This window comes from Pseudoliparis swirei, chromosome 15 (assembly GCF_029220125.1).
Source record: "Pseudoliparis swirei isolate HS2019 ecotype Mariana Trench chromosome 15, NWPU_hadal_v1, whole genome shotgun sequence".
NCBI lineage: Eukaryota > Metazoa > Chordata > Actinopteri > Perciformes > Liparidae > Pseudoliparis > Pseudoliparis swirei.
The window spans coordinates 17,232,722-17,260,563 of record NC_079402.1 but is presented as its reverse complement, the minus strand read 5'-3'; the positions used below and the strand labels follow the sequence as shown (position 1 = coordinate 17,260,563).

The following is a 27,842-nucleotide window of genomic DNA, read 5'->3' as shown; positions in this document are numbered from 1 at the left end:
GATGTTAAGTTATCAATCATATCCACATGAACGTCCGCACCAAACGTCATGGCAACATCAAGAGATTTATCATGTCATGTCCTTTAAAATAGTCGTTGAATATTAAGAAAACAAATTCCTATGAATGAGCGTTGTGCCTTACGTTATCACACCGTGGACCCCACGCTGCTACGAATATGAACACACACCCTGCCTGATCACTCGTCCCGGGAAACATTTCATTACAAGACTCAGAGCTCTGGCAGACACGCTCGTACTACCTCTCCCCTCTGCATATTTTATCTGGGCGGATTACTATGCTGGCAGTCGGCCCGGCGCACTCTTGTGTCCCTTTCAATACACGGACCCGGCAATCCATAAAGGCAGCACATCTGCTTGTGATGCTGAACACACAGGGCTCTGTGCAGGGTCACGTCAAGGAGATGTTCGCAGGCGGCGAGTCCCGGGCACGAGCGGACAGGGCTCGGTATTGTTCCCGACCGCTCCGCCGCGGTGACTTGACCAGAGCAGACATCTGCGCAGGAGATGTGTTCTGTTTCATCAGAGCATTCGGCCCGAGACATCAGGCTGAATGTGGAGGTGAGCGGCCATGTTGTCCTCACAAGGTCAGCGAGAGAGAAGGAGAAAAAACTATGTGTGGTGATACAGATTGTATTGCTGGATTATGCATTCAAATTGGCGATTTACACACCAACATTAAAAAATCTCTCTACATTCACTGTGTTTTTACAAACATGACACCACTCATCTCATCTAGCACTAAAATGGTTTGCCTCTTACCTCAGTGAGAGACATTTCTCAGTGTCAGCTGGTCCATATAAATCCGACTTCGCCCCTCTGCACTGCGGGGTACCACAAGGCTCGGTGCTGGCCCCGTTACTCTTTGCCCTATACCTGATCCCATTGGGTCAGCTGATCAGAACATTCTCTGGCATCACATACCACCTTTATGCTGACGACATCCAGCTGCTTTGCTCTTTTAAACCGGAGCATATGCAGTCCCTCAGCATCCTGATGGAGTGTTTAGCCGCCATCGGGGGTTGGATGGCTAACAACCTCCTGCAATTAAATGCAACCAAGACCGAGGTGTTGGTCATCGCCTCCGATGGCACCAGAGCCAGGGTACTAGAACATCTGGGCCCTCTCAAAACAATGTCCACCCAACCATCAAAACCTCGGTATTCATTTTGACCAGGCAATGCTGCTGGATAAACACGTCAAGACTCTGAGTCGCAATTGCTTTTTCCACCTGCGAAACATCGCGAAATTGCGTTCCATCATCGCCCACTCTGAGATGGAAATGGCTATACATGCCTTTGTATCCTCCAGACTGGATTATTGCAACTCACTGTTCACCTGTCTAAACCAGGCATCCATAAACCGCCTCCAACTGGTTCAAAATGCAGCTGCCAGATTACTCACCAGGTCAAAGAAATCGTGTCACATTACCCCTATACTGGCTGCCTACACTGGTTACCAATCCAGTATAGGATCCAGTACAAAGTGCTTCTCTTTACCTTTAAGTCCATACACGGCCTCGCCCCAGTTATATACATGACCTCATCATACAGCACACCCCAGCCGGTCCTTACGGTCAGCTGACCAGGGCTCCTGGCAGTGCCGCGCACACGATTAAAAACAAAGGCGATCGGTCCTTTGCTGCAGTCGCCCACGCCTGTGGAACACACTTCCGCAGGTGTTGAGAGCAGCTCAGTCCGAAAAAGCTTCAGAAATCAGCTAAAACACATCTCTACAAACAGGCATTTCTGGGTTAGGTTTCTGTGTGTTATCGGTTTTCTGCTCTCTATGTTTAATTTATTGTTTGTTGGTTTCTTCTACTGCGTTTGTGACTGCTCAAAAGTCTTGTGTACTGGAGGTAATGCACCCGCAATTTGTGATGTAGCACTGGCTTCAGCACCTTGCTGCTTTGTTTAACATGATGATATTGATGATGTTGTACTGTTTTTACTGTTTTTATTGTTTTTATTGTAAAGCACTCTGTGTATTCGTACTGCGAAGGGCGCTATATAAATAAACTTTTACTTACTTACTTACTTATTGATTCGTGAATTAATCTTAATTCTTTTATTTTTTGTTTTCCCGTGCCTGAAAAACAATTCTATTCCACGTACATGCATACGCTCATACGTATACATCTGCCTTCATCGATGTATTTTGTTTCTTTAAAAAAAAAATGTTTTAAAGCACACATACAGTACACACATGAACATGCACACTTTTTTTCTTCAATACTCTGACTTTATGATGTTTTGTCCACTGTTTTGTCGTCCTCTAGGTGTTATGTCTATGTATTGTCTTTTGTCTTATAATACAAACATTTAACAAAATAAATGTTATTAAAAAAATTAAAAATTAAAAGAAATTAAAATTAAAATTAAAATTAAAAAATATATGCTTTTTTATTTTTGTAAACAAATTTACAAATCTCTCTACAGTAACACACAGAGCTTATTTGTTCTGTGTTTTTTGCCAGAACAAAGAGTACGGCAAATAAATTGTTCAATATGCTCACTCCAGGCCAGGAACTCTGGGCCTGCTGTGTGTGTGCATGTCTTTGTGAGAGGGTGCATCACTCACGACTCTTCTGCAGGGCTAGATGTGTCTGTGTGATATAATAGATTGAATGATCCTGTGACCTACAGCATACACTGCCGGCGTAAAAACACCAACCTGTGAGTGTTTTGTACTGTATTGATTTTGGAAGAGCAGTTCAGCTTGTTATGCTCCTGGTGTTATGTTTCATTGATGAGATCAGCAGTTTCTTCTTTGTATACAATTAGCCCTTAACAAGGACATAGGGAACCTGTGCTTTGTGCACCATCAGCTCATTCTGGAACACTTCAACCGACTTAAAATTGTCGTCAGTCTTATTTCATGAATTGTTCTTCAGTTCCACGCAACTGAACCGCGTCAGTGTGGTATTGGGGCCTACTGGTGGTGGCTAATGTTGCCTAGAGCTTATAGCTACAAGCAGAGATGAGGAGCGGGCTACAGAGGTCTGGTAAGGTCGTTTCCATCTCCACACTCACAGGTTAATTGGACCCATACATATATATATATAAATATATATAATAATATATATATGCATATTATAATATATATATGTATATATATATAATAATATATATAATATATAATATATAATAATAGATACATATTATATATAATAATATATATGTATATATATATATATTATATATAATTGGATATATATATATATATATATATACATACAGGACTGTCTCAGAAAATTAGAATATTGTGATGAAGTTCTTTATTTTCTGTAATGCAATTAAAAAAACAAAAATGTCATGCATTCTGGATTCATTACAAATCAACTGAAATATTGCAAGCCTTTTATTCTTTTAATATTGCTGATTATGGCTTACAGCTTAAGAAAACTCAAATATCCTATCTCTAAATATTAGAATATCATGAAAAAGTATACTAGTAGGGTATTAAACAAATCACTTGAATTGTCTAATTAACTCGAAACACCTGCAAGGGTTTCCTGAGCCTTGACAAACACTCAGCTGTTATAAATCTTGATTTTAACTTGGTCTGAGGAAATATTAAAATTTTATGAGATAGGATTTTAGAGTTTTCTTAAGCTGTAAGCCATAATCAGCAATATTAAAAGAATAAAAGGCTTGCAATATTTCAGTTGATTTGTAATGAATCCAGAATACATGTATTGCATTTTAGAAATAAGAAAAAAATAAAGAACTATCAATTTTTTCTAAGTTCAATCTACACACATGAACATGCACACTTTTTTTCTTCAATACTCTGACTTTATGATGTTTTGTCCACTGTTTTGTCGTCCTCTAGGTGTTATGTCTATGTATTGTCTTTTGTCTTATAATACAAACATTTAACAAAATAAATGTTATTAAAAAAATTAAAAATTAAAAGAAATTAAAATTAAAATTAAAATAAAAAAATATATGCTTTTTTTATTTTTTTTACAAATTTACAAATCTCTCTACAGTAACACACAGAGCTTATTTGTTCTGTGTTTTTTGCCAGAACAAAGAGTACGGCAAATAAATTGTTCAATATGCTCACTCCAGGCCAGGAACTCTGGGCCTGCTGTGTGTGTGCATGTCTTTGTGAAAGGGTGCATCACTCACGACTCTTCTGCAGGGCTAGATGTGTCTGTGTGATATAATAGATTGAATGATCCTGTGACCTACAGCATACACTGCCGGCGTAAAAACACCAACCTGTGAGTGTTTTGTACTGTATTGATTTTGGAAGAGCAGTTCAGCTTGTTATGCTCCTGGTGTTATGTTTCATTGATGAGATCAGCAGTTTCTTCTTTGTATACAATTAGCCCTTAACAAGGACATAGGGAACCTGTGCTTTGTGCACCATCAGCTCATTCTGGAACACTTCAACCGACTTAAAATTGTCGTCAGTCTTATTTCATGAATTGTTCTTCAGTTCCACGCAACTGAACCGCGTCAGTGTGGTATTGGGGCCTACTGGTGGTGGCTAATGTTGCCTAGAGCTTATAGCTACAAGCAGAGATGAGGAGCGGGCTACAGAGGTCTGGTAAGGTCGTTTCCATCTCCACACTCACAGGTTAATTGGACCCATACATATATATATATATAAATATATATAATAATATATATATGCATATTATAATATATATATGTATATATATATAATAATATATATAATATATAATATATAATAATAGATACATATTATATATAATAATATATATGTATATATATATATATTATATATAATTGGATATATATATATATATATATATATACATACAGGACTGTCTCAGAAAATTAGAATATTGTGATGAAGTTCTTTATTTTCTGTAATGCAATTAAAAAAACAAAAATGTCATGCATTCTGGATTCATTACAAATCAACTGAAATATTGCAAGCCTTTTATTCTTTTAATATTGCTGATTATGGCTTACAGCTTAAGAAAACTCAAATATCCTATCTCTAAATATTAGAATATCATGAAAAAGTATACTAGTAGGGTATTAAACAAATCACTTGAATTGTCTAATTAACTCGAAACACCTGCAAGGGTTTCCTGAGCCTTGACAAACACTCAGCTGTTATAAATCTTTTTTTTAACTTGGTCTGAGGAAATATTAAAATTTTATGAGATAGGATTTTAGAGTTTTCTTAAGCTGTAAGCCATAATCAGCAATATTAAAAGAATAAAAGGCTTGCAATATTTCAGTTGATTTGTAATGAATCCAGAATGCATGACATTTTTGTTTTTTTAATTGCATTACAGAAAATAAAGAACTTTATCACAATATTCTAATTTTCTGAGACAGTCCTGTATATATGCAGTAAATCTCAAGACCTGTAAGCAGGTTTTAGTGTGTACAATTGGTGGACTACTCCTTTAAGGTGATCTGACCTGATCCAGAAACCAGTCGGGTCGACTGCCGGAGCCATCGATACGAAGCCTCATTTTCCTCAGTGGAGCAATGTCGTCTATCTCCATGTTGAAAGTGTCCTCCTGACCGCGCTCGAACCTGTCGGCAAACAACAGCACCATGAGACGGTCTTTTTATTTCACATTGTTTCTTCACGTCGTCTTCCTCCATGTTCAGGTACCTGTCCTCGTTCTTCTGCAGCAGCATCTCCTCTGTGCTGCCATTGGATCCGAACACAGACATGAAGATCTGGGTGTCTGTCCCTGCGTTCTGCACGTCTCCCGTTACCACGGTCACCTCGTAAATAACCTGACGGGAACATATTAGACATTTTACTAGCTGTCACTGGGCATGGATATTCATTTGTTTTGAAGATTATAAACAACATTGTTATTTTATTTTTAAGTAACCATGAGGTTGACTGCGATGCTGTAAAAATAAACCAGAATGAAGCCCTCGGAAGTTACTTATTCTCTTAATTTAAAGAGATGTTTGATTCTTATCTTCAATAAATCAACTTCCAATAGGTACATTTTCCTCTACACCAATAATGTTGCGACTCACATTTATTTTCGTGCCATAAACTGGTTTTAGCAATATAATAAATCTACTTTTTAATTTGAAATTTGAAAAATGTTTTACTGAAAAAGAAAGAAATTAAAATAAAAAAGGCAAAACAGAATAACAAATTATTATAATAATGAGTAATGAAACGCTCACCCCCAGACCCACCACACTCACCCACGGACCCACCCCACCCATGGCCTTCATATTCTTACACATGAATCTATTTTTTTGAGACATATTGTTCGCATCTTTTCCCATCTCAGATATTACTGAATGTATAACTGAAAGGTTTTCTTAAACGTTTATGAAATTCATTCATCGAAACCAAGATATGCATCACATTTAAAAGCTTTTATTTGGTGTTCAAAGTAAATAGCTCCATTGGTTTCATTCGTGACAGAATGACTCATTAATTCATCATCATTCATCTTTTGCGTTAATTTAATGTAACTGTGTTGCACGTTCTTAGCTGAACGAGTGATAACACGTCACACCACTGGGATCACATACCTGCTGGGAGATGCAAATGGCCTCTGCATCCAGCACGTTAAACACTCGAGAAGTCAAACCATCTCCTCGATCTTTGGCCAGCCAGCACTTGCAAGCGAAGACATATTTGACCCCTTTGGTTGGCACGGCAACTGACAGCTCATCAACCAGCCAGCAGCTCTCCGGAGTGGCCCCGTCATGACCGAGCTGCAGGGAGGATGAGCAACAATCACCTCGAGGGACCAAGGGGTATTTTACTCAAAGAGCTTCTCCCCTCCCTCACCTCGACTTTTTTGATCTCCCCCACATCTGAGCCGTGGGACTGAAAGCTCTCCAGAGAGTCGGCCTCGAAGCCCTGCCTCTCGTCCGGCAGGTCCAGCCACAGCCTCTCCGTCTGGGTGTGATTGGCACCGATTATGATGACGTAAGCCCGGCTGGTGGTGCTCGCGTCACGCTCCGGTCCGGTGCAGATGGTGAAGTGGTATGGTATGACTGCACGGGAAGGGAACAGCACGTGTTCACAGAGAGCAGGAGATTGTGTCAAGATGTGCTAGGATAGGGATGACAGACATTCACAGGAAGTGTTTTCTTACTCGGGAGCTCAACTTCCTCCTCCTTCTTCTTTTTGCTCTTTTTGTTCATGTTACTGTCGACGCTCTTCACCGTCACGACCGAGCTCTTCTTTTTGCTGTTGAGGCTTTCTCTAACACCCTCGTAGCCCTGAAAGAACACACACACACACACACACACAGTGATGCAGAAATACACACCAACACGGAGGCTTACTTATATCTAAAGAAACACACAGCCACGGTGGCAATGTTTGTAATAAAACAGTTTGTTGTGTGATTGTATTTAAAGGGTTAGGTCACCCAAATCAAGACGAAAAACATGTATACCACGATAGTTTTAGTATTGTTTATGTTCATAATGATAATTTTGGGGGAGTGGCTTTGGAGGGAGGCCTGAAGGGACTTTCTTGCTAACTCAGAAGCTTTTGGAGTCAGTGCTGCTTTCATTAGAAAAGAGTGGGCTTGGGTTTTTGTTTGGAAATATATATACATATAATATATATAAAAAGAATATATATATATATATATATATATAAAATATAATATATATATAATATATAAAAAGCATATATATATAAAATAGAATAGATGTATAATATATAAAAATAATGTATATATATATAATATAATATATATAATATATACCAAGAATATATATATATACTGTATATATAATATAATATATAAAATGAATATATATATATAATATAATATATGTATAATATATAAAATGAATACATTTATACATATAATATAATATATATAATATATAAAATGAATATATATATATAATATAATATATGTATAATATATCAAATGAATACATATAAATAATATATATATAATATAGAAAAAGGATATATATATATATATATATTTTAGCGCACTCACACTTCGTTTCTTAAGATTAACAACTCTGCCTTTAAAAGATAATGAGCAAGCTAAACATTATATCTATGAACATCATCATGTTAACGTTGTTGTGAGCATGTTAGCATGCTAACATTAGCATTTCCTACATCTTCACAGAGCCGCGTAGCTGCAGAATGATAGTCTTGTCCACATGTTTATATCCGTGCTCTAAGACCGACAACATTCCTTTCATTGACATCGGATCGAAACCAAAAACCTCAGAATATATCTTTAAAACCCTCAGCTCATAAATCGACAATATGTCGGAGAGAAACCATTTTTTTTAAAGTGTCTTTTTGTAATTTGGGTGAACGGACCCAAGTCTTTTTAATCTCTACCTCTCTTTCTACTTGTAGAATCTCTTTTCCTATTTGCACACACAACCTACCTTCACATAGAAGACTCTGTCAATGCGCCGGTCCTCCCTCTTCCTGGACAGCCAACGTTCACACAAGAAGAGATAGGCCTCTTCCGTATCCACGTCGACCACCTCCACCTGGTCCAGGTACCAGTCGGCGCTCATCATGCTGTTATCGTGGCGGATCTTGATCCTGAAAACCTGCCCGAGGTCAACGGCTTCTATGGTGAACTTATCCACCTGGGGAGGAAAAGCGTGAAGGGTGTATTTGCTGTAATTTAATTTAATAAAGCTCATTATGTCCGTATTGTTTGACAAAACGCTTTCTTACAGATCCTCGTTCAAACTTGTTGCCGTTTGTCTCTGACTTTCGGAGCTTCCTCTCCCCGGTGTCCCCCTGGTCCCCGTAAATGGTGAGGAAGACGTTGGCATCGGTGCCTCCTCCGTACTCATCGCCCGTCATCACTGACACGTCGTACGTGTGAGCTGTAGTGGGGCACATGGACCACAGACACGCACACGCGGGGGTCAATTTCAGTGCAATTGGCAGAAAATAGAATAAAAATAGCCATTTTTCATCCCTGTTTGGTGCCACTGGCATACAGAGACTCACTCAGGGATAAGAGAGGTACCTGGGAGAGCTGAGAGGAGGAGCAGGAGGAGCAGGAGGGGGGGGGGGGGGGGGCACAACAGGGTGACATACACCTCTGTTCTGTTTATGTGTGTGTGAATGCAGAATGTATTGATTGTCTGCGTGTGTTCACAACGTACTCTCCAGGGCGTCGTCCACCTCCACTTCGGTGAATTTCAGGCTCCCGTCTCGTGAAAGTTTCTCGGTGATGATGTCGGAGGGCACCAGCTCCCTCACCGTCTCTCCATCGTCCTCAGACTTGGCGAGCCAGCATTCGCATGGGAAGATGACGGTCTCCGAGCCCTGCAGAGAGAGAGAGAGAGGCTCATTTCATTCCTGTGTTTTTTTGGGCCTCATGTTCTGTTATTGTCTCAGCCTCTGACATCACAGCGCTCATCTATCTGTGAGGAGAACATCCCCACCTGCTGACCAGACACAGCATGTGTGTTTCACCAGGGGCAAGCATTTGACTTTTTATTTCACTACCTATACAATGATAACAGAAAAAAACATGTTCCATACAAAAATTCACTTTGGTCAATGCCTTGTGTATATATTTTGTACATATTTTGTATATATTTTGTATATATTTTGTACATATTTTGTATATATTTTGTTTCCTCTGTATATTTTGTATTTTAGTATTAGTAGTTAGTATTTAGGATTGTTATTGTGTTTTATTTTCATCTTTTATTTTCTATTAATGATCTAATGTGCACCCGCTGCTGTGATCCTGAAATGTCCCCACTGTGGGACCAATAAAGGATTATCTTATCTTATCTTATCTTAAAACATATCGTCTCATATAATATGATGCATTGTTCCACACAGTATATGAAGTGGTTAATAAATAGCTGCATCTTTTACTACAATGCTAAAATGCTGCTTACATTGTCAGTAATAATCATTAAATAATATGATTTATAATATATGACCACAACAACATTTCCATAGTATTTTAAAAGGATTTGTCCCCGGTACTCGGTACCTTTCCCTTCCTGAGCAGACGTCTGATCTCCACGCTGTCCAGATGCCAGCCCGGGTTGATCCCGCGGTTGTCGTGGCCGATCCGGATCTTTTCAATGACATCGCCCACATCTTCTAGCTGCACAGAAAGCAGAAATGTATGAACTCAATTTATTATATTTAGCATTGTTTTTACTCCAGTAAACACACTGATGGGCCTTGTTGTTCTTCTCTGAGCTTGACCTCTTGTACCTCAACAATAAACATGTCTTCAGCTTCTCTCTCAAAGTACATCCTCCTCTCCCTCTTGTTGACACACAGACTCTTTTGCTGGGTGCACACCGCATCGCGCCCGTAGAGGACGATGAAGACGTCGGCGTCCGTGCCGGCTGCAAACACGTCGCTCGTGGAGACTTTAATTTCATAAGGAACAACTACACAATTCAGAAACAAATAAAAAATAAAAACACAACCAGTTATGTGCATCAAATAACCAACATATTTGTTTGCAGTGCCCTTTGCAGTGATTTACATGGGGTGTAAAGCTCCGTCTGAAGAGAATTAGGGAAAAGGTCCCTGACGATGGCCCCGTCATCCTCGCCTTTATCCAACCAGCGGCCGCAGGGGAAGTGCAGTTTCAGGCCAAGAGACGGGGCATCGATCTCCACCCAGTCAAGGAACCAGCCTGCTGATCCTCCACCTTCAATATTACACACAAATGATGGTGACCATGTGGACTAATGGTGCACTATCCATCGCACAGGCTGGTTGTCCTACCGTACCACAGTTGTCGTGTCCGACACGCAGCTTCTTCAGGGGTCCAATGTCCACGGCCTCCACGATGAACTCATCGACCATAGCGCGCTCAAATTTATTCTTATGAGTTTTTGAAGCCTTCAGGTTAATTATCCCTGTACACACATCACAGAGGAATGTAATCATTTAAATATAAATTTATATATATATATATATATATATAGAGCGAGAGAGAAAGAGAGAGAGGGAGAGAGAGAGAGGAATTTAAGCATTTAAATATAAATTATATATATATTTATAATTCATCATCATTTAAATAAAAATTATATATATATACTGTATATATACATATATAAATTAATCATCATTTAAATATAAATTATATATATACATACAGGACTGTCTCAGAAAATTAGAATATTGTGATAAAGTTCTTTATTTTCTGTAATGCAATTAAAAAAACAAAAATGTCATGCATTCTGGATTCATTACAAATCAACTGAAATATTGCAAGCCTTTTATTCTTTTAATATTGCTGATTATGGCTTACAGCTTAAGAAAACTGTAAAATCCTATCTCATAAAATTTTAATATTTCCTCAGACCAAGTTAAAAAAGATTTATAACAGCTGAGTGTTTGTCAAGGCTCAGAAACCCTTGCAGGTGTTTCTGAGTTAATTAGACAATTCAAGTGATTTGTTTAATACCCTACTAGTATACTTTTTCATGATATTCTAATATTTAGAGATAGGATATTTGAGTTTTCTTAAGCTGTAAGCCATAATCAGCAATATTAAAAGAATAAAAGGCTTGCAATATTTCAGTTGATTTGTAATGAATCCAGAATGCATGACATTTTTGTTTATTTAATTGCATTACAGAAAATAAAGAACTTCATCACAATATTCTAATTTTCTGACAGTCCTGTATGTGTATATATATATTTATATATATATATAAATCCATCATTATTTAAATATAAATGATGTATACATATACTGTATCTATATATATATATATATATATTCACCATCATTTAAATATAAATTATATATATATACTGTATATATATATATATATATATAAATTCATCATCATTTAAATATAAATTATATATACATATACTGTATATATATATATATATATATAAATTCATCATCATTTAAATATAAATTATCTATACATATACTGTATATATATATATATATATATATATATATATATATATATATATAAATTCAGTGTTCTAGTCTGAAGTATCACCTGTGTCATCTTTGGTGCCGTACAGAATCATAAAGATATTAGCGTCAGTTCCTCCATACTTTTTGTCACCAGTTTTTATCCTCATTGTGTACGTTGTTGACATGGCTGTGAAAACAAATAAGAAGAAACCAGAAGCAATAAAAATAATGTGATCGTTATTCCTATTCACACAAAAAAGCATAATGTCTTCTTCAGTGTTCAGGTGTCCTCTCACCTTTCTGTTCCAGACCAAGTGTGGTTTCAGAGTCTTCATCATCACTATCATCTCCTTTCTTCATGAAGGCCTCGTCCACAGGGACTAGCTCCCTGGCAAGCTGACCATCGTCCTCATCAACAGCCAGCCAGCGTTTACAAGGGAAAAAGTACCTTAAACACGATACATAAAGAATATATAATACATGCTGCGCAGTGACCAGCACAACAGTCTGTTGAGGACCATCACATGTTGCTGTGTCTCAAAATACTCAAAGAAAGGAGCTCACTGTTGGATCTTTATGTTGACATTTGTATTTAGTTTTACTGTAAAGTAATGTGTTCATCATTGCTTATTTAAGTTATATTTTGATATGGTAGAAGAGCTTTTTCTCATGATAGTTTTCATTTAATTCATTGTGATGTTTAAATATATTTAGTTTTTTGATTGGTTCACTGATTGGGTAACACTGGGCACCTGTGGTTATATGTGTGGGTAGCTTCAGGACCAGCATGCACCGGGGTGGCCTGTGGTTTCTTGCCAGCTCATGAGAGGCAGTGTCAACATTTTGTTATTTTGCTTGTTTGTTTATGAAATAAATGATCAGAATAATGGAATATGGACATGAACATTATACTTTCTTTTATCTGCGTCAACTCCAAAACCCCCAAAGTGCGTCAGAGACAATTTGATTTATAGTTTTGATTCATTTATTAGACAAATGGCCACTACACTGTCTCTGTCTGGCTGTTGCTTCACCAGAGTACCATTTCCCGCCACACGGTGGCGCTCTACCAACATTTAATGAGCAACGCTTTGCTCTTAAAGCTGTAGCTGTGAAGGTTGATTCTGTTTTGGGAAACCTGTGGCACTGATGTGTTCTCAATGACTCAGCAAGGTGTGAATAATGTATTAGCAATTAAATAAATGACGCTCTATTTTCTGTAATTAATAGGTTTAATTATTCAAGGTATTTGACTGAAGATGCAGTTACACGTCTGACTTAACGCCCAGATGGAGCTCTGCTCTCGCATCATGACTTACGTGGTGTCATCTTTGTTGTCTACGATTTCAACTCGGTCCAAAAACCAGCCGGCGCTGGCCTGAGAGTTGTCATGTCGGATCCTCAGCTTCTTCAAGGTCCCCAAGTCCACCGCTGTGATGTTGAAAATGTCCTCCTGGGTCACATGTGATCCAACCGGGGACAAAAGGGGTCAAGAAAGGTCACAGGTCTCAGCTTAGTCGTCCATGAGAACCTCATTACTTATGTATTTGATCTGTATTTAACCTGCAAGGCCTTAGAGACAACATGTGTTGGACAATTAAGGCTTATCAGTATCAATGGTAGCACTCACGACCATGTAGAACACAGAAGATCAAACACATCTTTACACTGTGATGTTTCCACATGCACCACCTGTTAAGCTTCTCCTGATTCTAGCCTCATATGTAACAAACAAGAGGTGTGAATCTTCTCATGCACTCTCTGCAAGGAAGTGAAAAACTATACTATAAAATGAGCTCGTCGAGAACCGACGGAAGGAAAGCTTACATGGCCTTTCTCATATTTATTCAAGTTGTTGGCCTTCCTGAGCCGCCGCTCGCCCGTGTCGCCGATCTCTCCGTAGATGTTGACGTAGACGTCGGCATCGGTCGCCGCCCCCCACATAGTCCCAGTGAACACATGAACCTCATATGAGCTCACTGGGATGAAAACACAAGAAAGTGTGCATCATGAGTAAAATTGTAACACTGCTTGTGAATTCATAATGTCAACATTAAAACAAACAATCCATCCTCTGGGAGCAAATAACAGTCGTCCAGCACGTTACATTCATCTCGACTCACCCTCCAGGTCTTCATTGCCCTCAGTCAGCAGCTCCACCACCAGCTCCCCATCCTCCTCATCCCTGGCCAGCCAGCGGCCGCACGGGAAAGAAAAGGTCTCCACTACTTCCTGCAGCTCCTCCACTATCTCCACCTCCTCCTCTTCCTCTTTCTTTTTCTTCTTCTTATCCTTCTTCTTGTCTTTCTTGGTGTCCGGCTTCTTCACCTCAACCTGCACCATCGCCATCTTCAGCCGCTTGACGTCCACCGTCTCCAGGAACCAGCCGTCTCCGACACCCTTCCCGTCGTGGTAGATGCGGATCTTGTAGATCGTACCGACATCCAGAGCCTCAATCTGGGTTGTAGGTATGATACGAAGGGTCAAACGAGGACTGACGGTCTCCTACGTGCATTGAGACAACACCAGACGTTATACAGACCCTGAAGATCTCAGTGGTGGCGCGTTCGAAATTGTTGGAGCGACTCTTGAGCACAAGGACTTCGGTTTTCCCTTCATCTCCGTAGATCTGACAGAAGACATTCGCGTTGGTGCCGGCTGCATGCTTGTCCCCTGTGACCACTGTTACTTCGTAGTTGATCACTGAAGGAGAAGAAGAGGCAGCGCAATATTCCTCGACTCAAAACCACTGTGTTTTAAATGATTGCTCTGACTGCTCTGTGTCGGTGTTATTTACATTTTTCGATTTCCAAGACCTCACTGGGATAGATCTCCACCTCCACTTTCCCGTCAGCCTCGTCCTTGCAGAGCCAGCGGTGGCTTGGGAACATGTACTGCATCCCATGAACCGGTACAGAGATCTGCACACTGTCCAGAAACCAGCCGGCCCGCAAGCCCTCATTAGTGTGACCAATCAGGAAACGGCTGATCTGTAAGCACAGAGATGTAACCGAATAATCATAAAGTCTGTTCTCTGTGAAGCGTATTCACGTCTGCAGAACTTGCCCGTCCAATGTCATAGGTGTCGATGGTGAAGATGTCCGTCTGTCCCGCCTCAAAGTAGTTCCTGAGGTCGTTGTCGGACACCGCCAGTATCATCTTGTTGGTGTCGCCCTTCTCTCCGTACAGCTTGACAAACACCTTGGAGTCCGAGCTGGCCCCATTCACACTGCCGGTCTTAATCGCTATATGGTAGCTGACATCTTGGGAGGATGGGGAGATGGCAATTAAAGATGATTTTTAAAATCCACAATGAAATGAAAGTTTGCTTAACCTATATATCGTTTGTTTGAAATGTTATCGAGGCACTCACTAAAGAGGAGCAGGCCGTCTCCAGCCGGGACTAGCTCACGGATGATCTGTCCATCGTCTTCATTACGGTCCAACCACCTGAAGCAGAAAAAGAAACCCATAAACACAGGCACTCTGAATCCTCAAAAGACTGAAATCCAGCCTCCCACTACAAATGTAAATGTGTGGAAAGAATTTCTAAACATGGAAACACACGAGAAACAGGGAGATAAGGATTTATTCATTATAACAATCACACGTGTCAGGTCTAAGTTAATACTTCAATTTAAAATCACTAAACATTTAGTGTGGACTAAGATTATTGAAGCAATGTAATCACCTTGAGAACACAAAACAATCAAACAACTGATCTACGTATAAGTTTGAAACGATTCCCCTTCTCAGGACCGACTGTGCCTGTTTCTAGATGTAACACTGCACCTCCACCTGGCGGTCTGGCTCCAGTTACTAAAGGATGGAGCGGCCTGGCTGCTGCATTTAATCCCTATTTGTCGTGGCAGAGTCATCCATCAGCCGCCTAACGACTTGAACACCTGCCACTGGAGAACGCGTCAAGGGAGGCATGGCCTGTATGTGAAGCTTTCTGGGCAATCGTGTCTGCAGCTGTTTCATGTTTTGTTTGGTGATCCAGCCCAAAGAAGTAATAACAAAATGTAACACACTTATTTTCTTTCTTGGGCAATCCAAACCCCATAAGTGTGTATGCAACAGCCCGAATCTTGGCATGAAGACTAGAAACACTGCTAAACTGAGCCAACTGCCTCCTGGCTACACAGCTTCAGATGGACCATGAAGACACAAGAGTGGTTTCACACAACTTTCTACAAGAAAGCATCGAACTCTTAAAAAAAAAAAAGAAGATGTACTGTCCCTTTAAGTCACGTCTCAAGTCGTATTGCCTTGCCTGAAACAGGGGAACTCGGTGGCCGAGCTCTCTGGCTGGCCCTCCTCCCGGATCATCACCTTATCGAGGAACCAGCCGCAGCCTCCCCCGCGGCCATCATGGCCGATACGAACTCTGCGAACTTGGCCCAAAGACACGGACTCGATGAGAAACTCATCGTGCTGAGGGAACGCAGAGGGGGAATCGGATTAAAAGATGTTTGCTGCGCATTTCACAGACAATTTGAATAACTGTGTGCGTTTTAATAATGCACTCACATTGCCCTTTTCAAATTTGTTGACATTGTTCTTGCTCATAAACATGAGTCTCTCCCCCGTGTCACCCAGGTCACCGATGACATTGAGGAAGACGCTGGCGTCCGTGCCACTGCCACTGACGTTGCCAGTGCAGATGGTAACACGATACTTTATCACTAGAAAAAAACACAAAGGAAGAGGAGGACACTCACATGAAGCACCAACATGCACACGGAGTTTGAGTATCTGCACTGAGTTTGTCCTCAGTCGATTTCTTACGGGCCAGCGGCTCTTCGATGAGCTCTCCGGTGGCCGGGAGTTCTCTGACGATCTCATTGTCGTCCTCGTTGATGTCCAGCCAACGGCCACATTCAAAAGAATATTTCTCCATCGTCAAGGTCTTGAGCAAAGTGACCTGCAGAGAGCAACATCCTCATGTGTCATCAAGCACGTCTTCATCTCGGGTTCAGGATTTAACCTCCAAGCAAATGACGACTACAGAAGTGACATAAATACACATTATGGTGCAATAGAGTACGTTACTTCTGAGTCAAATAAATGTAATGCCATGATTTTCATAAAAGCATATAACTGAGAAACAGTGTGGTGTCCCCCTGTGAAAGCATCGCAGGTTTATTTATACTTAGTCTCTCTCTCTCTCTTCTCTGTATCTGAGATCAGGTGCGAGGTTTAACCATCATTCCATGTCTAGTTTAGTGTTTAGTGCTAAGAGGGAACATAAAACAGACAAACAGCTCCCACCGGCAGAGAGAGCGATGGGTCTCACCGTCGCTAAATGCCATCCAGCGAACGGATGTCTCTTTTCGTGCCAGATGCGTACTTTCCGCAGTTTCCCCATGTCTGGCATTTCAATCTACAGCGAAAAGAAACAACATGTACTTACAAAAAGATCTTGGCACCCTCGAGGAGTTTGTAATGTGAGAGTGGAATAAATGATCCAGAGCGTACCATGAATTTATCAAGCTGGGCCTGCTCGAAGCTGTCCGAGTTGTTTTCCAGTCTGATCTCGTCAGACTTGCCCTTCTCTCCGTAGATCTGCAGAAACACCTGGGCATCGGTCCCTGCCCCCTTCACATCTGATGTCAAAATCCACAGGGACCATGGGTACTCTGGAGTAGAATTCAATGAAATGCAACTTGAATTCTATCTTGGTGAAGAGGAGATGTGTGATTTACTTTTCTTCCAATGAGGAGAGATCTGCGAGTCGACTGAAAGTACCCACTCTTCTGTTTCCTCTGCCTTTGAGAGACCATCTCGTACAGCTCCCTCTCGATCAGCCCGTCCCCCTCGTCCTCGTCCAGCCACTTCCCGCACGGGAACGTCTGCTCGATGCCCGTGAACGGGCAGTATATCACAACCTAGAGAGGGGCAGCAGGCGCTTGGTGGGTGAAGGACATTGTGAGAGTTAGGGTTAGAGGGTTAGGGTTAGGGTTAGAGGGTTAGGGTTAGGGTTAAAGGGTTAGGGTTAAAGGGTTAAGGTTAGGGTTAGGTTAGGGTAGGGTTAGGGGGTTAGATTAGGTTTAGGGTTAAAGGGTTAGGGTTAAAGGGTTAAGGTTAGGGTTAGGTTAGGGTAGGGTTAGGTGAGGGTTAGAGGGGTTAGGGTTAGGTGAGGGTTATGGTAGGGGTACCTTTTCACTGTACCATCCAGCCCCTACGGCCCCGTTGTCGTGCCCGATGGTGACCCTGCTGAGCGGGCTGATGAGGTCACAAATCTCCACGTTGAAAATGTCGATGAGACCGCGCTCGAAGGCACCGCCCTCCAGGAACACTTTGCCGCTGTTCTTTAAGCCCTTGGAGCCGTGCATGACGATGTGGATCTTAGAGTTGGTGCCTGCACCCCTCACGTCGCCAGTCATTACTTGTACATTGTATACGATTCCTAAGTATATTCAGGAAGATGCACAAAAACAATTTACATTTCATCACTGGTTTTTTTCTTTTAAGAAATCAACATATATCCTTGGTAAAAATGTTTTACTTCTGTTGTTAGGTCAACACTGTAAATCTCTAAAAAAGGACATTTAAAATGTATTTTAAGTGAAATAGTGGCTTGTGTTTATCTCACCCATTGGTTGCACAGATCCAACCAACACGTCTCTCTGTATTTTGCCATCGCATTCATCCATGGCAAACCAACGATTAACTGGGAACTCATAGATTTCTTTATTCCCCATGTCATCAATCACTACCTGGAGAGGCACATCATGCACCATTATTTAAATGCATGTGGGCAGGCCCGTACAATGGATGTGTGTGTGGATTGGAACATGCCTTGTCTAGAAACCATCCAGCTGATGAGCCTCTGTTGTTGTGGCCAATCGTGATTTTCCTCAGCCTTCCCAAGTTTGGCGCCTCGACCGTGAACTTGTCCTCTGACGCGCGCTCAAAGTTGTCTTTGTCACTGTCCAGTCGCCTCTCTCCTTTTTATAACAAACAAAGCATTTTGGACAGGAGTCAAACATATTGAGATGAATCGCATAGCTACAATCATTAAAGAAATAATAACTACACAATGTTTGTCATGGATCACTTCATCAACATAAATGTAATTGCCTATATACATTTATAATAATATAATATATTAATATTATATTATAATCTAATAATATTATTATCTAATAATAGTATAATAATATTATAATTATAATTTTTATAATAATAATGAATATAATATAATAGTAATATAATAATAATATCTTAAAAATAATAATAATATTATAATAATGAAAATTAATCATAATATATTTTATTAATAATAATAATAATCATGAAAAAAAGCCTCTTTAATTATAATAGAAATGATAATGATAATTTAAAAAATGTGCAGCCCTACCTGTATCACCATTCTCTCCAAAGACGTTTAGGAAGACGTATGCATCAGTTCCACTTCCCTTCATGTCAGCAGTGAACACACTCACTATGTACTTATTTGCTGCAAAACAGGAAAACAAGAATACAGTGACTTATTTAACGATGTAGTTTATTATTACCAATGTTCTATCTCTTCGCACTATTTAATCAGAATTAGTTGGACTTTTTTATTTTCATTGGACAGCTGCCTACAAGTCCACGCTGAGATGGTTTCCAAGTTAAATATTCATAACAGTGCGTGTGTGTGCGAGTGTGTGTTTGTGTGTGTGTGTGTGTGTGTGTGTTGTGTGAGTAACAGCCACATCACCCTGACCACTCCCTCACAGTGCAGCGTCTTCTCGGCTCCACAGCGCTCTGCTCGACTGACTGCAGGTACTGAGATGTTAGATCACATTGCAGTGCACCTGACCATCATACTCTGATGGAATTAAATTACCAAATGAAACAGTAGCCAGATCTGAACGCTATCAGGCACCTCTATGTACCTCTATGAACTATTTTATAGTTTGTTTTTTTAAAGCGTTTTTTTTCTGCCTAACAATAGTGTCAAATATATTTTAAAGAGACTAACATTAGATTAGATTAGATTAGATTTTCCTTTATTAGTCCCACAGTGGGGACATCTCAGGATCGCATGCAGCAGTGGGTGCACATTAGAGCATTAATAAACATAAAAGATACAAATAAAACACAATAACAATACTAAATACTAAATACTAAATACTAATACTAAATATACAGAGGAAACTATAGGAAAGATACACAAGGCAGTGACCAAAGGGAATTTCCAGCAGGCTAAAGTGTCCAGGAAAATAAAGTTTAATTGACATTAAAGCATTAGTATGAAAGAGTTTCTGAGTAGTTGTGAGATGGCATGGCTGGATGTTATCTTAAAACTATTCTTTCTGACTGAAACCCGGTGTTTGTCTGCTATGCGGGGGAGGTATTTGGAATTTTAATCAACTGATATTTCCTTTGAACCCTCGTGAGTCCGAGTGTGCTTCGTGTTTGTCCTACAGTGACCTACATTTGGGGACGTCCATGGGGTTCATGCTGCCCAGCAGGTCCCTGACAAACTGGTTGTCCGCCTCCTCCCGACTCAGCCAGTTGTTGCAGGCGAAGTAAAAGCGCAGATGTGGCCGGTTCATGTCGGTCACCACCACCCTGTCCAAGAACCAGCTGCCGTTCATCCCCGTGTTGTCGTGCTCGATCCTGTGGAGTCAACCGTCATAGTGTGACATGAATTCATCCTGCAGGCAATCACAAATACGTTTTCCACATCACAAAAACCAATGCCTCTTTTTATAATTTGTAAAGTCTGTTTCTAGGTTTATAGTCTGAATTTCACTTGAGGAGTGGGAAGCTTTGTAAGAGTTGTAATAACTGTCAGTTTAAGATTCAATGTCGACGACAATGTTGTCGACATTGAATCTTGGAAGTAGTAGTTTACAATCGCAACTCAAACTCCTCTTCTGGAGGTTTCATTCATATCACAAAGATATATATCTATATCAACGGATGCAGTTTGCTCAGTTATTTTGCATCTGAAATGCGAGATCAACAATATTTAGTAATAAAAGAGACAAGGAATGCTTGAAATTGTACCTTGAGGTTAGATGGTTTTGTCAAAAAATTGTAAAACACCCTTGGGGGACAAAGCAAACCTTCTATAGTTCTCAATTTTCTGAAGAACCTCTACTTTTGAAACCTCAGGCTAAATGTATCCTGCCGTTCATGTGATGTAACTCCTCTGGAGTAAGACACTAACTCCCAACAGATGGGGTTTAACCTTCTACCACTGGCTGAAATCCTTTCATGGCCACAGCTGGAAAATAAGTGATAAACGTTCCTGAGTGAGCCTCTGTGTAAGCTGGTATCCTGAGTGAGGTACACTGAGCATCAACTGATGCTGTCAGTGACCTGTAGCTGTGGGTATCTGCTGCAGCCATGCAAAAAAGGGGCATAAATAGATTTATATATACGTTATCACAAATCCCTGCCAGCGCTGCAGGATTTTCTATCCCATTAGATTTGCTGTGCAGTACCTCAGCTTCTTCAGAGGCCCCACGTTGTGCGTTTTGATACGGAAAACATCCGTTTTATTCTTCTCAAATGCAGTTCGGCTCCTGTAAATTGGAGGGGGAAAAAGGAGAAATTAGAATTTGGAAGGAAGATAAATTGAGTGTTATGTGTGTGTGTATATGACAGAGAAAGAGAGAGAGACATGTTCGACTTGATTGGTAGAGATCACAGGGGGCAATGAAACATAGTCCAAGCAACAACTGAACTGAACCCCGGAGCAGCCAATGGCATCTCCTGAGTGACTCGGCTTAGGGGTCTCGCTGTATCATCTGAAACCTCCTGAGGCTCGGCCCAGTCAACGTTTCCGCCTCCTCGTGTACTTCTACCCCTCACAGAGCTGTGTGTGCATTGAGGACCCCCTCTGCACATAGAGAACCAGACACCCTCTTTTCCATGAACAGAGAATACCTGCCTTTGTCTGTGACCCACATCTCCATCTGTTCTCATCTCCCTGCAATATTCAACCCATGCTTTCATAATTAAAGTGCACAGTGTCATATACAGGACTGTCTCAGAAAATTAGAATATTGTGATAAAGTTCTTTATTTTCTGTAATGCAATTAAAAAAACAAAAATGTCATGCATTCTGGATTCATTACAAATCAACTGAAATATTGCAAGCCTTTTATTTTTTTTAATATTGCTAAAATTGCTGTAAGCCATTTTAATATGGCTTACAGCTTAAGAAAACTCTAAAATCCTATCTCATAAAATTTTAATATTTCCTCAGACCAAGTAAAAAAAAAAATTATAACAGCTGAGTGTTTGTCAAGGCTCAGGAAACCCTTGCAGGTGTTTCGAGTTAATTAGACAATTCAAGTGATTTGTTTAATACCCTACTAGTATACTTTTTCATGATATTCTAATATTTAGAGATAGGATATTTGAGTTTTCTTAAGCTGTAAGCCATAATCAGCAATATTAAAAGAATAAAAGGCTTGCAATATTTCAGTTGATTTGTAATGAATCCAGAATGCATGACATTTTTGTTTTTTTAATTGCATTACAGAAAATAAAGAACTTCATCACAATATTCTAATTTTCTGAGACAGTCCTGTACTGTAAACGAAATAATTGCCAAGAATGAATTACTGTCGAACACATATAAACCCACATATAAACCCTCGTTCTCTGTTTCCATGTCAAATCACCTGTAAGACAATAATGGGGAGACATTGATTATGCCTCAACGCAAACCCAATGCAAACTTTGGAATTCATGCAATTTTAATTTGTTGTGATCACAATAAATTTCCAAAGAGTTGCATTTTTAATCTGCCGCGATTCTTTAATCGGGCAAATATGCTTTGAGACATAGAAACCCTCCCTTACCTGTATCATGTAATGAAGTTGTAATCCCTCATCACACGATACAGGCAGGACCTAATATATATCGGAGTAAGGTGAAACTCCTAATGCTCGATATGTTCTTATGACTAAAGTGACTTATCAACATCCATGTTGGGTATTCCACCTGCTGAGCAACTCTATGGCCACACAGCACGGAGCGACTGAATACACAGCATGTTGATGCTGTCTGCATGGGACCAACACAAGGTGTGAGTGACACGCTCCAGTGTGCCTTACAATAAGTTGGTATATCCTATACGCTACACAGGTAACCCTATCTGTCAATCAATGTGTGGAGAGATAAAGGGAGCCTGCTGATGATAAGATCCCCTGAGAGTCATTTGATCATCCACAGAAATGACATCGTGGTCTTCTTTCATTTGCCTCTGAATGGAAAAGAAGACCGGCCATGTCACATAGTTCCTCCTTACTCCAGATATTCTCTGTCCGACATGTTTAAAGGACTGTATAGAAGAGAGATTCCTGCACTACAACCACACCTTGGTGGAACGTGCGCTGCTGCTCTGACATCGAAGGACATTTCAGGTTCAGGTTGATATAGTTTTGACAAAGAGGTCAAAAGGACACAATTTATTGAGTCATGATTGATCCGTATAGGCATGAGGTTAATGTCGATCAGGAATGCTCCCCCATACAGTGTTAGATACAAAATACAACTCAACACAAGGACTGCATCTTAACCATCCTTTTAGCCGACTGATTATAAAATACCTCTTTTCTGTGCTGAAAGATCAGAAAAGAATAAAAAAGGTTAATGTTAATAGTTGACAATGAAACAAGTATTAAACTAGCTAAGCTTTCCAACAACATAACCTGAAGCAGAATGACATCCAATTGACTTTAAGCGACGCACAAAACCCTGTTATGAGGGAAATAAGTCAAAGCATAGCAAGTCATTGAGACATGATTTAGAGGTTTACACTTTAACACAATGACATCACGCCATCACGATGACATACACCCTTTTAAACTCACTTGCTTGCCAAGTGGACCTTAGGCGTGACGCCAAAGTCTCCAAAAAGGGTGACAAATACATTAGCATCCGTCCCGGCTCCCTTTACGTCACCAGTGACAGTGACCACCTCATACACTGAAAGAGAGAGGAGAGGGTTGATTAGACAGAGAAGGAGGGAAGGAAATGGGTTGCCCCTTTTGCTCATGTTGCAACAAACATCACACATCTTATATAATGAGTCCACCATAGGGTATATATTTCAAGCACTTAATAATTGTCAAAGTAATGGTTGAATAAAAGGACAAAGACGAAGTCACATCCTCAGAGAGTGTCTAATAATCTATAAACATTAAGGAGCATTATGTTTCCTTTCATGCACGGTCGCCAGGGAATTCAATGCGGCGAATCTGCAGCGAATCCATGTCTGATGTGATACGCCAGACAAGCCTCTCTCACATTTCACAAATGTGTCTCTTCGTTTGACCGAGCTACTGAGTTGATGGAAAGGTAAACAGGAGGAGAACTCAGAAGTCTGTAAAATCGACTTCAGTTTGTGTCATTTGAAGAAAACAAAGAGAAAAGTGGACTTGCACATATCTGAGGACGCTGCCGACACCTTTGGAGGGCAATGTCGATTTAAAATGGAAAATGTTGTACAGACTGTAAAGTCACAGCAACTAGTGGGTGTGACTATGATATTTGAATCATTGATGGTTCCCAGAGGATGAAGCCTATACTCACTTTGTGAGTCACTTTGTAAACTCATCTCTGCCGTGGTTATGTAACATACATTGGATAGGCTGGACTGGAAGGTATGGGACACTGGTTTTGTACTTTGAGCTGGAAGACTCGGTTCACTGGTATCCAAGGTGAAAAGTTTATGTGAACTTAAAGCGTTAAACTGTTTGCATAATTTGAAATTCATCAACGAAAAAACATCCATCAAGTAAAGCATAAGGGAACTGGAAGTAGAGGATGTATTGAATGACGGGGACATGGAGAAGAAGCAGACAGATTACATAAAAACATCCAGGAGAGGAGGAACGAAGAGGCAGCGATGCGATGGGGACACGGCTCTCTAATTAACCGGGAAGCAGAGCTATTAAAGCCAGATTAAAGAAAAAGAGAGACAGCTGATACAATCAGATAGACACTGAGCCTTGATAAACTCCTTGGGGTGTCAGAGACCTGAGTGAGTCAGTGAAGCAAGAAATAAGGACACACAACCATGTGTCACTGCGACCGATGCTAAACGAGGACACTCGCTGCTCCTTTAAAGATCAGAAACTGATAGCACATTCACTTTGATCAGCTACATCATGGGAGCAATTATCTGGCAGCGAAAATGCTAAAAAAAAAAAATTATGTCGCATTTGCAGCACTCTCTCTGTCGACATGATGGGGGGAGAGCCATGAAAAGCTTTTAAATTGAGACGTGTTTATGAGCAATTTGCTCATTTCAAACACATTTGAATCCAGCTGAGTGCTTTCCAAACTCTGCTTTATGACAACCCTGTTTCATAAGAAGTTGCATTTATATAATACTAATGTAAATATGTTTATAAAGACACAACTTTGATGCCACAGACCTGCGTTCGCATCCTGGGTTTTAATTTATTTGTGTAGGCCGCAAAACAAAACACCTTCAGTTCAACGTTAATGTCTCACGCCTTAACTCACGAAACCTTAAAAATTATCATCCCATAGTTGCTATGAGTGTCTGTTGTATTGCAAGAGCAGACATAAAACGACACGTAGAATAAGTTGACTATGAACATCATTCACGTATTTTGAGTAAGAATATTAAAGCGTCTTTGCAGACACGTTTATTAAAAACCGTTTCCTAATGATGTTGTTCTTCGGGCGGCATACTTGAAAGCTCCTCTGGCCCCGGTGGTTCTCCCTGCAGCCCCAGAGACTGGGACGGCACCCAGCACCTGTCTGCCCCCGAGCTTCTGTTTGCCTCCATTCATGTGGAACATAACTGAGCTTTCACCCAGGAACAATCAGAGAGGGATTCCCCTGGGTGCTCTGGGCTGGAGGAAAACTGTATTCAAGACTTGACCTGTCCGGTAACTGAGACGTGCCTGAAAGACAACGTGTGGGGCTTAACTGCTCTCTAACTCTACAAAGTTAAATCCGTACCTTTCTTTTTGTAGTACTCGTCCTCGTATCCATCGGATGAATCTGTGTGGTAGTTCATCAGCTGCTCCTGGTAGAGCACACCATAGTCCACCTGTTTACTTTTGGATTTCTTCCCCTTCTTCTTCTTATCTTCATCACTGTCCACTGACCCTTTCTTTGCCTTCTTCTTTTTCTTTTTCTTCGGGTCCTCTTCCTCCTCCTCCTGCTCCTGGATCAAGGGCTCCTCGTCCCCGTCGTCGTGAGACTTCTTCTTCTTCTTTCCGTCTTTCGACTTCTTTTCCTTGGAACCCATCTCCTCCTCTTCCTCCGGGTTCTCTGTGGAGGATTTCTTCTTCTTTTTCTTCTTTTCCTTCTTAGCGGTCTCAGTCACCTCCTCTTTGAGCTTCCCTGATTTCTCCTTTTTGGAATTGGTCTTGGGGTCATTATTGTTTTGCTCACCCTCCACCGCCTCATTATCAATCACAGCACCAGCTTCAACACCATCGCCCGGTTTCTTCTTCTTCTTCTTTTTCTCTTTGGATTTGTCACCCTCTCTTATCTTCTTCTCTCTCTCCGGAGCCTCCTGACTCTCAGAGCTCTCCGCGCTCTTGTGTTTCCTCCGACTCTTCTCTCCCTTCGCGGTGTCCCCACGGGTCACCCCGTTGCTACGCTCCTTTAGCCTTGGCTCCGTTTCCTCCACTTCGTCATCGACCTCTTCGGTTTCTTCCGAAGCTGTGGATTTTTTCTTTTTCGACGGCATCTTTAATTCATCCACTTCCCTGGCCTTTAGTTTCGTAAGTGCTGCCTTGAGTTTCTAATGGCGTAAGACAATTCATTTGACCCTTGGCTGCAGAGAGGTTGTAGTATCGTGGGGTTCAAGGCAGCGTGGGCGCGTGCCGCTGCAAGTAAACACACTCAGGCCACGCAGAAGGTGGAATGGCTACCGGGACGTCACCCACCATGGGCGGTATGGGGCAACATGACTAACACGCACGACTCGTGAAAAATGACCATCGCTTCGGCGCTCACGTGACCCACGGGAGAAAGCCCCGTGAAAAAGGGGCCTTGCAGCGAGAACTTATCCTCTCTGCCACGGCACTCTCCATTATTCATGGTGTTAGGATCGCTTTACGGGCCGGGGGCGTCTCGCTTTTACAGGCACACAGACAGATAGACAGACAGACACGCATCAGCACACACACACAACCTCGCCCTCCCTGATAGAAAGTGTAGCTCCGTGTATATATCATATGTAAGTAAAAGAAATGCATGACTGGTATCATATTGAGTGTATCGTAAGATTTACTATGGATGAGTAAATATTGACCGAGCAATGATTTATGTCTGTCTCGGCTTCAGCGTCCACTTAATTAAAGGAGCAGCGCGAAAACTACAGTGCAGGGCCCATTCTCACTGAATGGGAAGCTTCCACTGGAACAGACGTTAATTAAAGTCACATTATGATGATAATGTCTCACTTTTATTCATCACGTGTTATAAAAATTAGAATGCAGGGTTTTTTTGAACCATTTTGTGATATTAATAGTTTTACTCTTGCTCTTGAATTCACAACATTGCGACTCAGTTAGTCTGTTAGGGCGAAGTCCGTTCCCCCTTTAAATAATGAGAGCGCCCCCTATAGGCAGAAGGGTTGTTTTATGTATTAATCTGCGGTCTGTAACACCAAGTTATTCACCTTTCTTTCTCACAGGTATACGACTTCGAACGGGCACTCTGGCTTTCATCATTCTTATTGTGTTGTTATTAAAGTTTTTTTTTGCAAATGATAGTTTAATACAACATCAAATGTATACATTTTATAATGATTGAATACTCTAATGTGTGCAGTGGTTGTAATTCTTCAAATGATTATTTTTTACATCGTATATCTAAAATAAGATGATTATCAATCAAATCATGAATAATGTTTTTTTTTCTGTTTGTGCAATGGCTGTAATTAATCATTAAATCATTTAAATAGGAGAAACCATAGGTAGGGACACACACACACACACAGAGGGGGATT

At 40.7% G+C, this 27,842-nt stretch overlaps 1 protein-coding gene across 4 annotated transcripts in view; it reads right to left on the bottom strand.

Annotated features, from left to right (window-relative positions):
* LOC130204989 (lipoxygenase homology domain-containing protein 1-like) overlaps positions 1 to 26,576 on the bottom strand; it is a 35,419-nt gene extending 8,843 nt beyond the window's left edge. Inside the window, exons 1-35 of one of the 4 annotated variants that reach the window (XM_056432070.1) lie at positions 25,838 to 26,576; positions 23,713 to 23,827; positions 21,331 to 21,411; positions 20,313 to 20,497; positions 19,248 to 19,346; positions 18,686 to 18,834; positions 18,480 to 18,603; positions 18,043 to 18,293; positions 17,637 to 17,772; positions 17,363 to 17,523; positions 17,181 to 17,267; positions 16,673 to 16,808; positions 16,415 to 16,569; positions 16,158 to 16,318; positions 15,255 to 15,331; positions 14,948 to 15,144; positions 14,679 to 14,871; positions 14,424 to 14,584; positions 14,005 to 14,338; positions 13,709 to 13,860; positions 13,201 to 13,334; positions 12,178 to 12,329; positions 11,964 to 12,068; positions 10,728 to 10,856; positions 10,478 to 10,645; positions 10,198 to 10,379; positions 9,968 to 10,084; positions 9,120 to 9,282; positions 8,680 to 8,834; positions 8,379 to 8,588; positions 7,100 to 7,226; positions 6,790 to 6,998; positions 6,528 to 6,713; positions 5,632 to 5,759; positions 5,432 to 5,549 (exon numbers count right to left, since the gene is read on the bottom strand). In XM_056432070.1, the coding sequence (XP_056288045.1) occupies positions 5,432 to 5,549; positions 5,632 to 5,759; positions 6,528 to 6,713; positions 6,790 to 6,998; positions 7,100 to 7,226; positions 8,379 to 8,588; positions 8,680 to 8,834; positions 9,120 to 9,282; positions 9,968 to 10,084; positions 10,198 to 10,379; positions 10,478 to 10,645; positions 10,728 to 10,856; positions 11,964 to 12,068; positions 12,178 to 12,329; positions 13,201 to 13,334; positions 13,709 to 13,860; positions 14,005 to 14,338; positions 14,424 to 14,584; positions 14,679 to 14,871; positions 14,948 to 15,144; positions 15,255 to 15,331; positions 16,158 to 16,318; positions 16,415 to 16,569; positions 16,673 to 16,808; positions 17,181 to 17,267; positions 17,363 to 17,523; positions 17,637 to 17,772; positions 18,043 to 18,293; positions 18,480 to 18,603; positions 18,686 to 18,834; positions 19,248 to 19,346; positions 20,313 to 20,497; positions 21,331 to 21,411; positions 23,713 to 23,827; positions 25,838 to 26,576 (5,976 nt within the window). Of the gene's footprint in view, positions 1 to 5,431; positions 5,550 to 5,631; positions 5,760 to 6,527; positions 6,714 to 6,789; positions 6,999 to 7,099; positions 7,227 to 8,378; positions 8,589 to 8,679; positions 8,835 to 9,119; positions 9,283 to 9,967; positions 10,085 to 10,197; positions 10,380 to 10,477; positions 10,646 to 10,727; positions 10,857 to 11,963; positions 12,069 to 12,177; positions 12,330 to 13,200; positions 13,335 to 13,708; positions 13,861 to 14,004; positions 14,339 to 14,423; positions 14,585 to 14,678; positions 14,872 to 14,947; positions 15,145 to 15,254; positions 15,332 to 16,157; positions 16,319 to 16,414; positions 16,570 to 16,672; positions 16,809 to 17,180; positions 17,268 to 17,362; positions 17,524 to 17,636; positions 17,773 to 18,042; positions 18,294 to 18,479; positions 18,604 to 18,685; positions 18,835 to 19,247; positions 19,347 to 20,312; positions 20,498 to 21,330; positions 21,412 to 23,712; positions 23,828 to 25,837 lie in introns of those variants that run through there. The other 3 variants (XM_056432068.1, XM_056432067.1, XM_056432069.1) reach the window with 3 other exon arrangements.
* Positions 26,577 to 27,842: the final 1,266 nt, after the last annotated feature.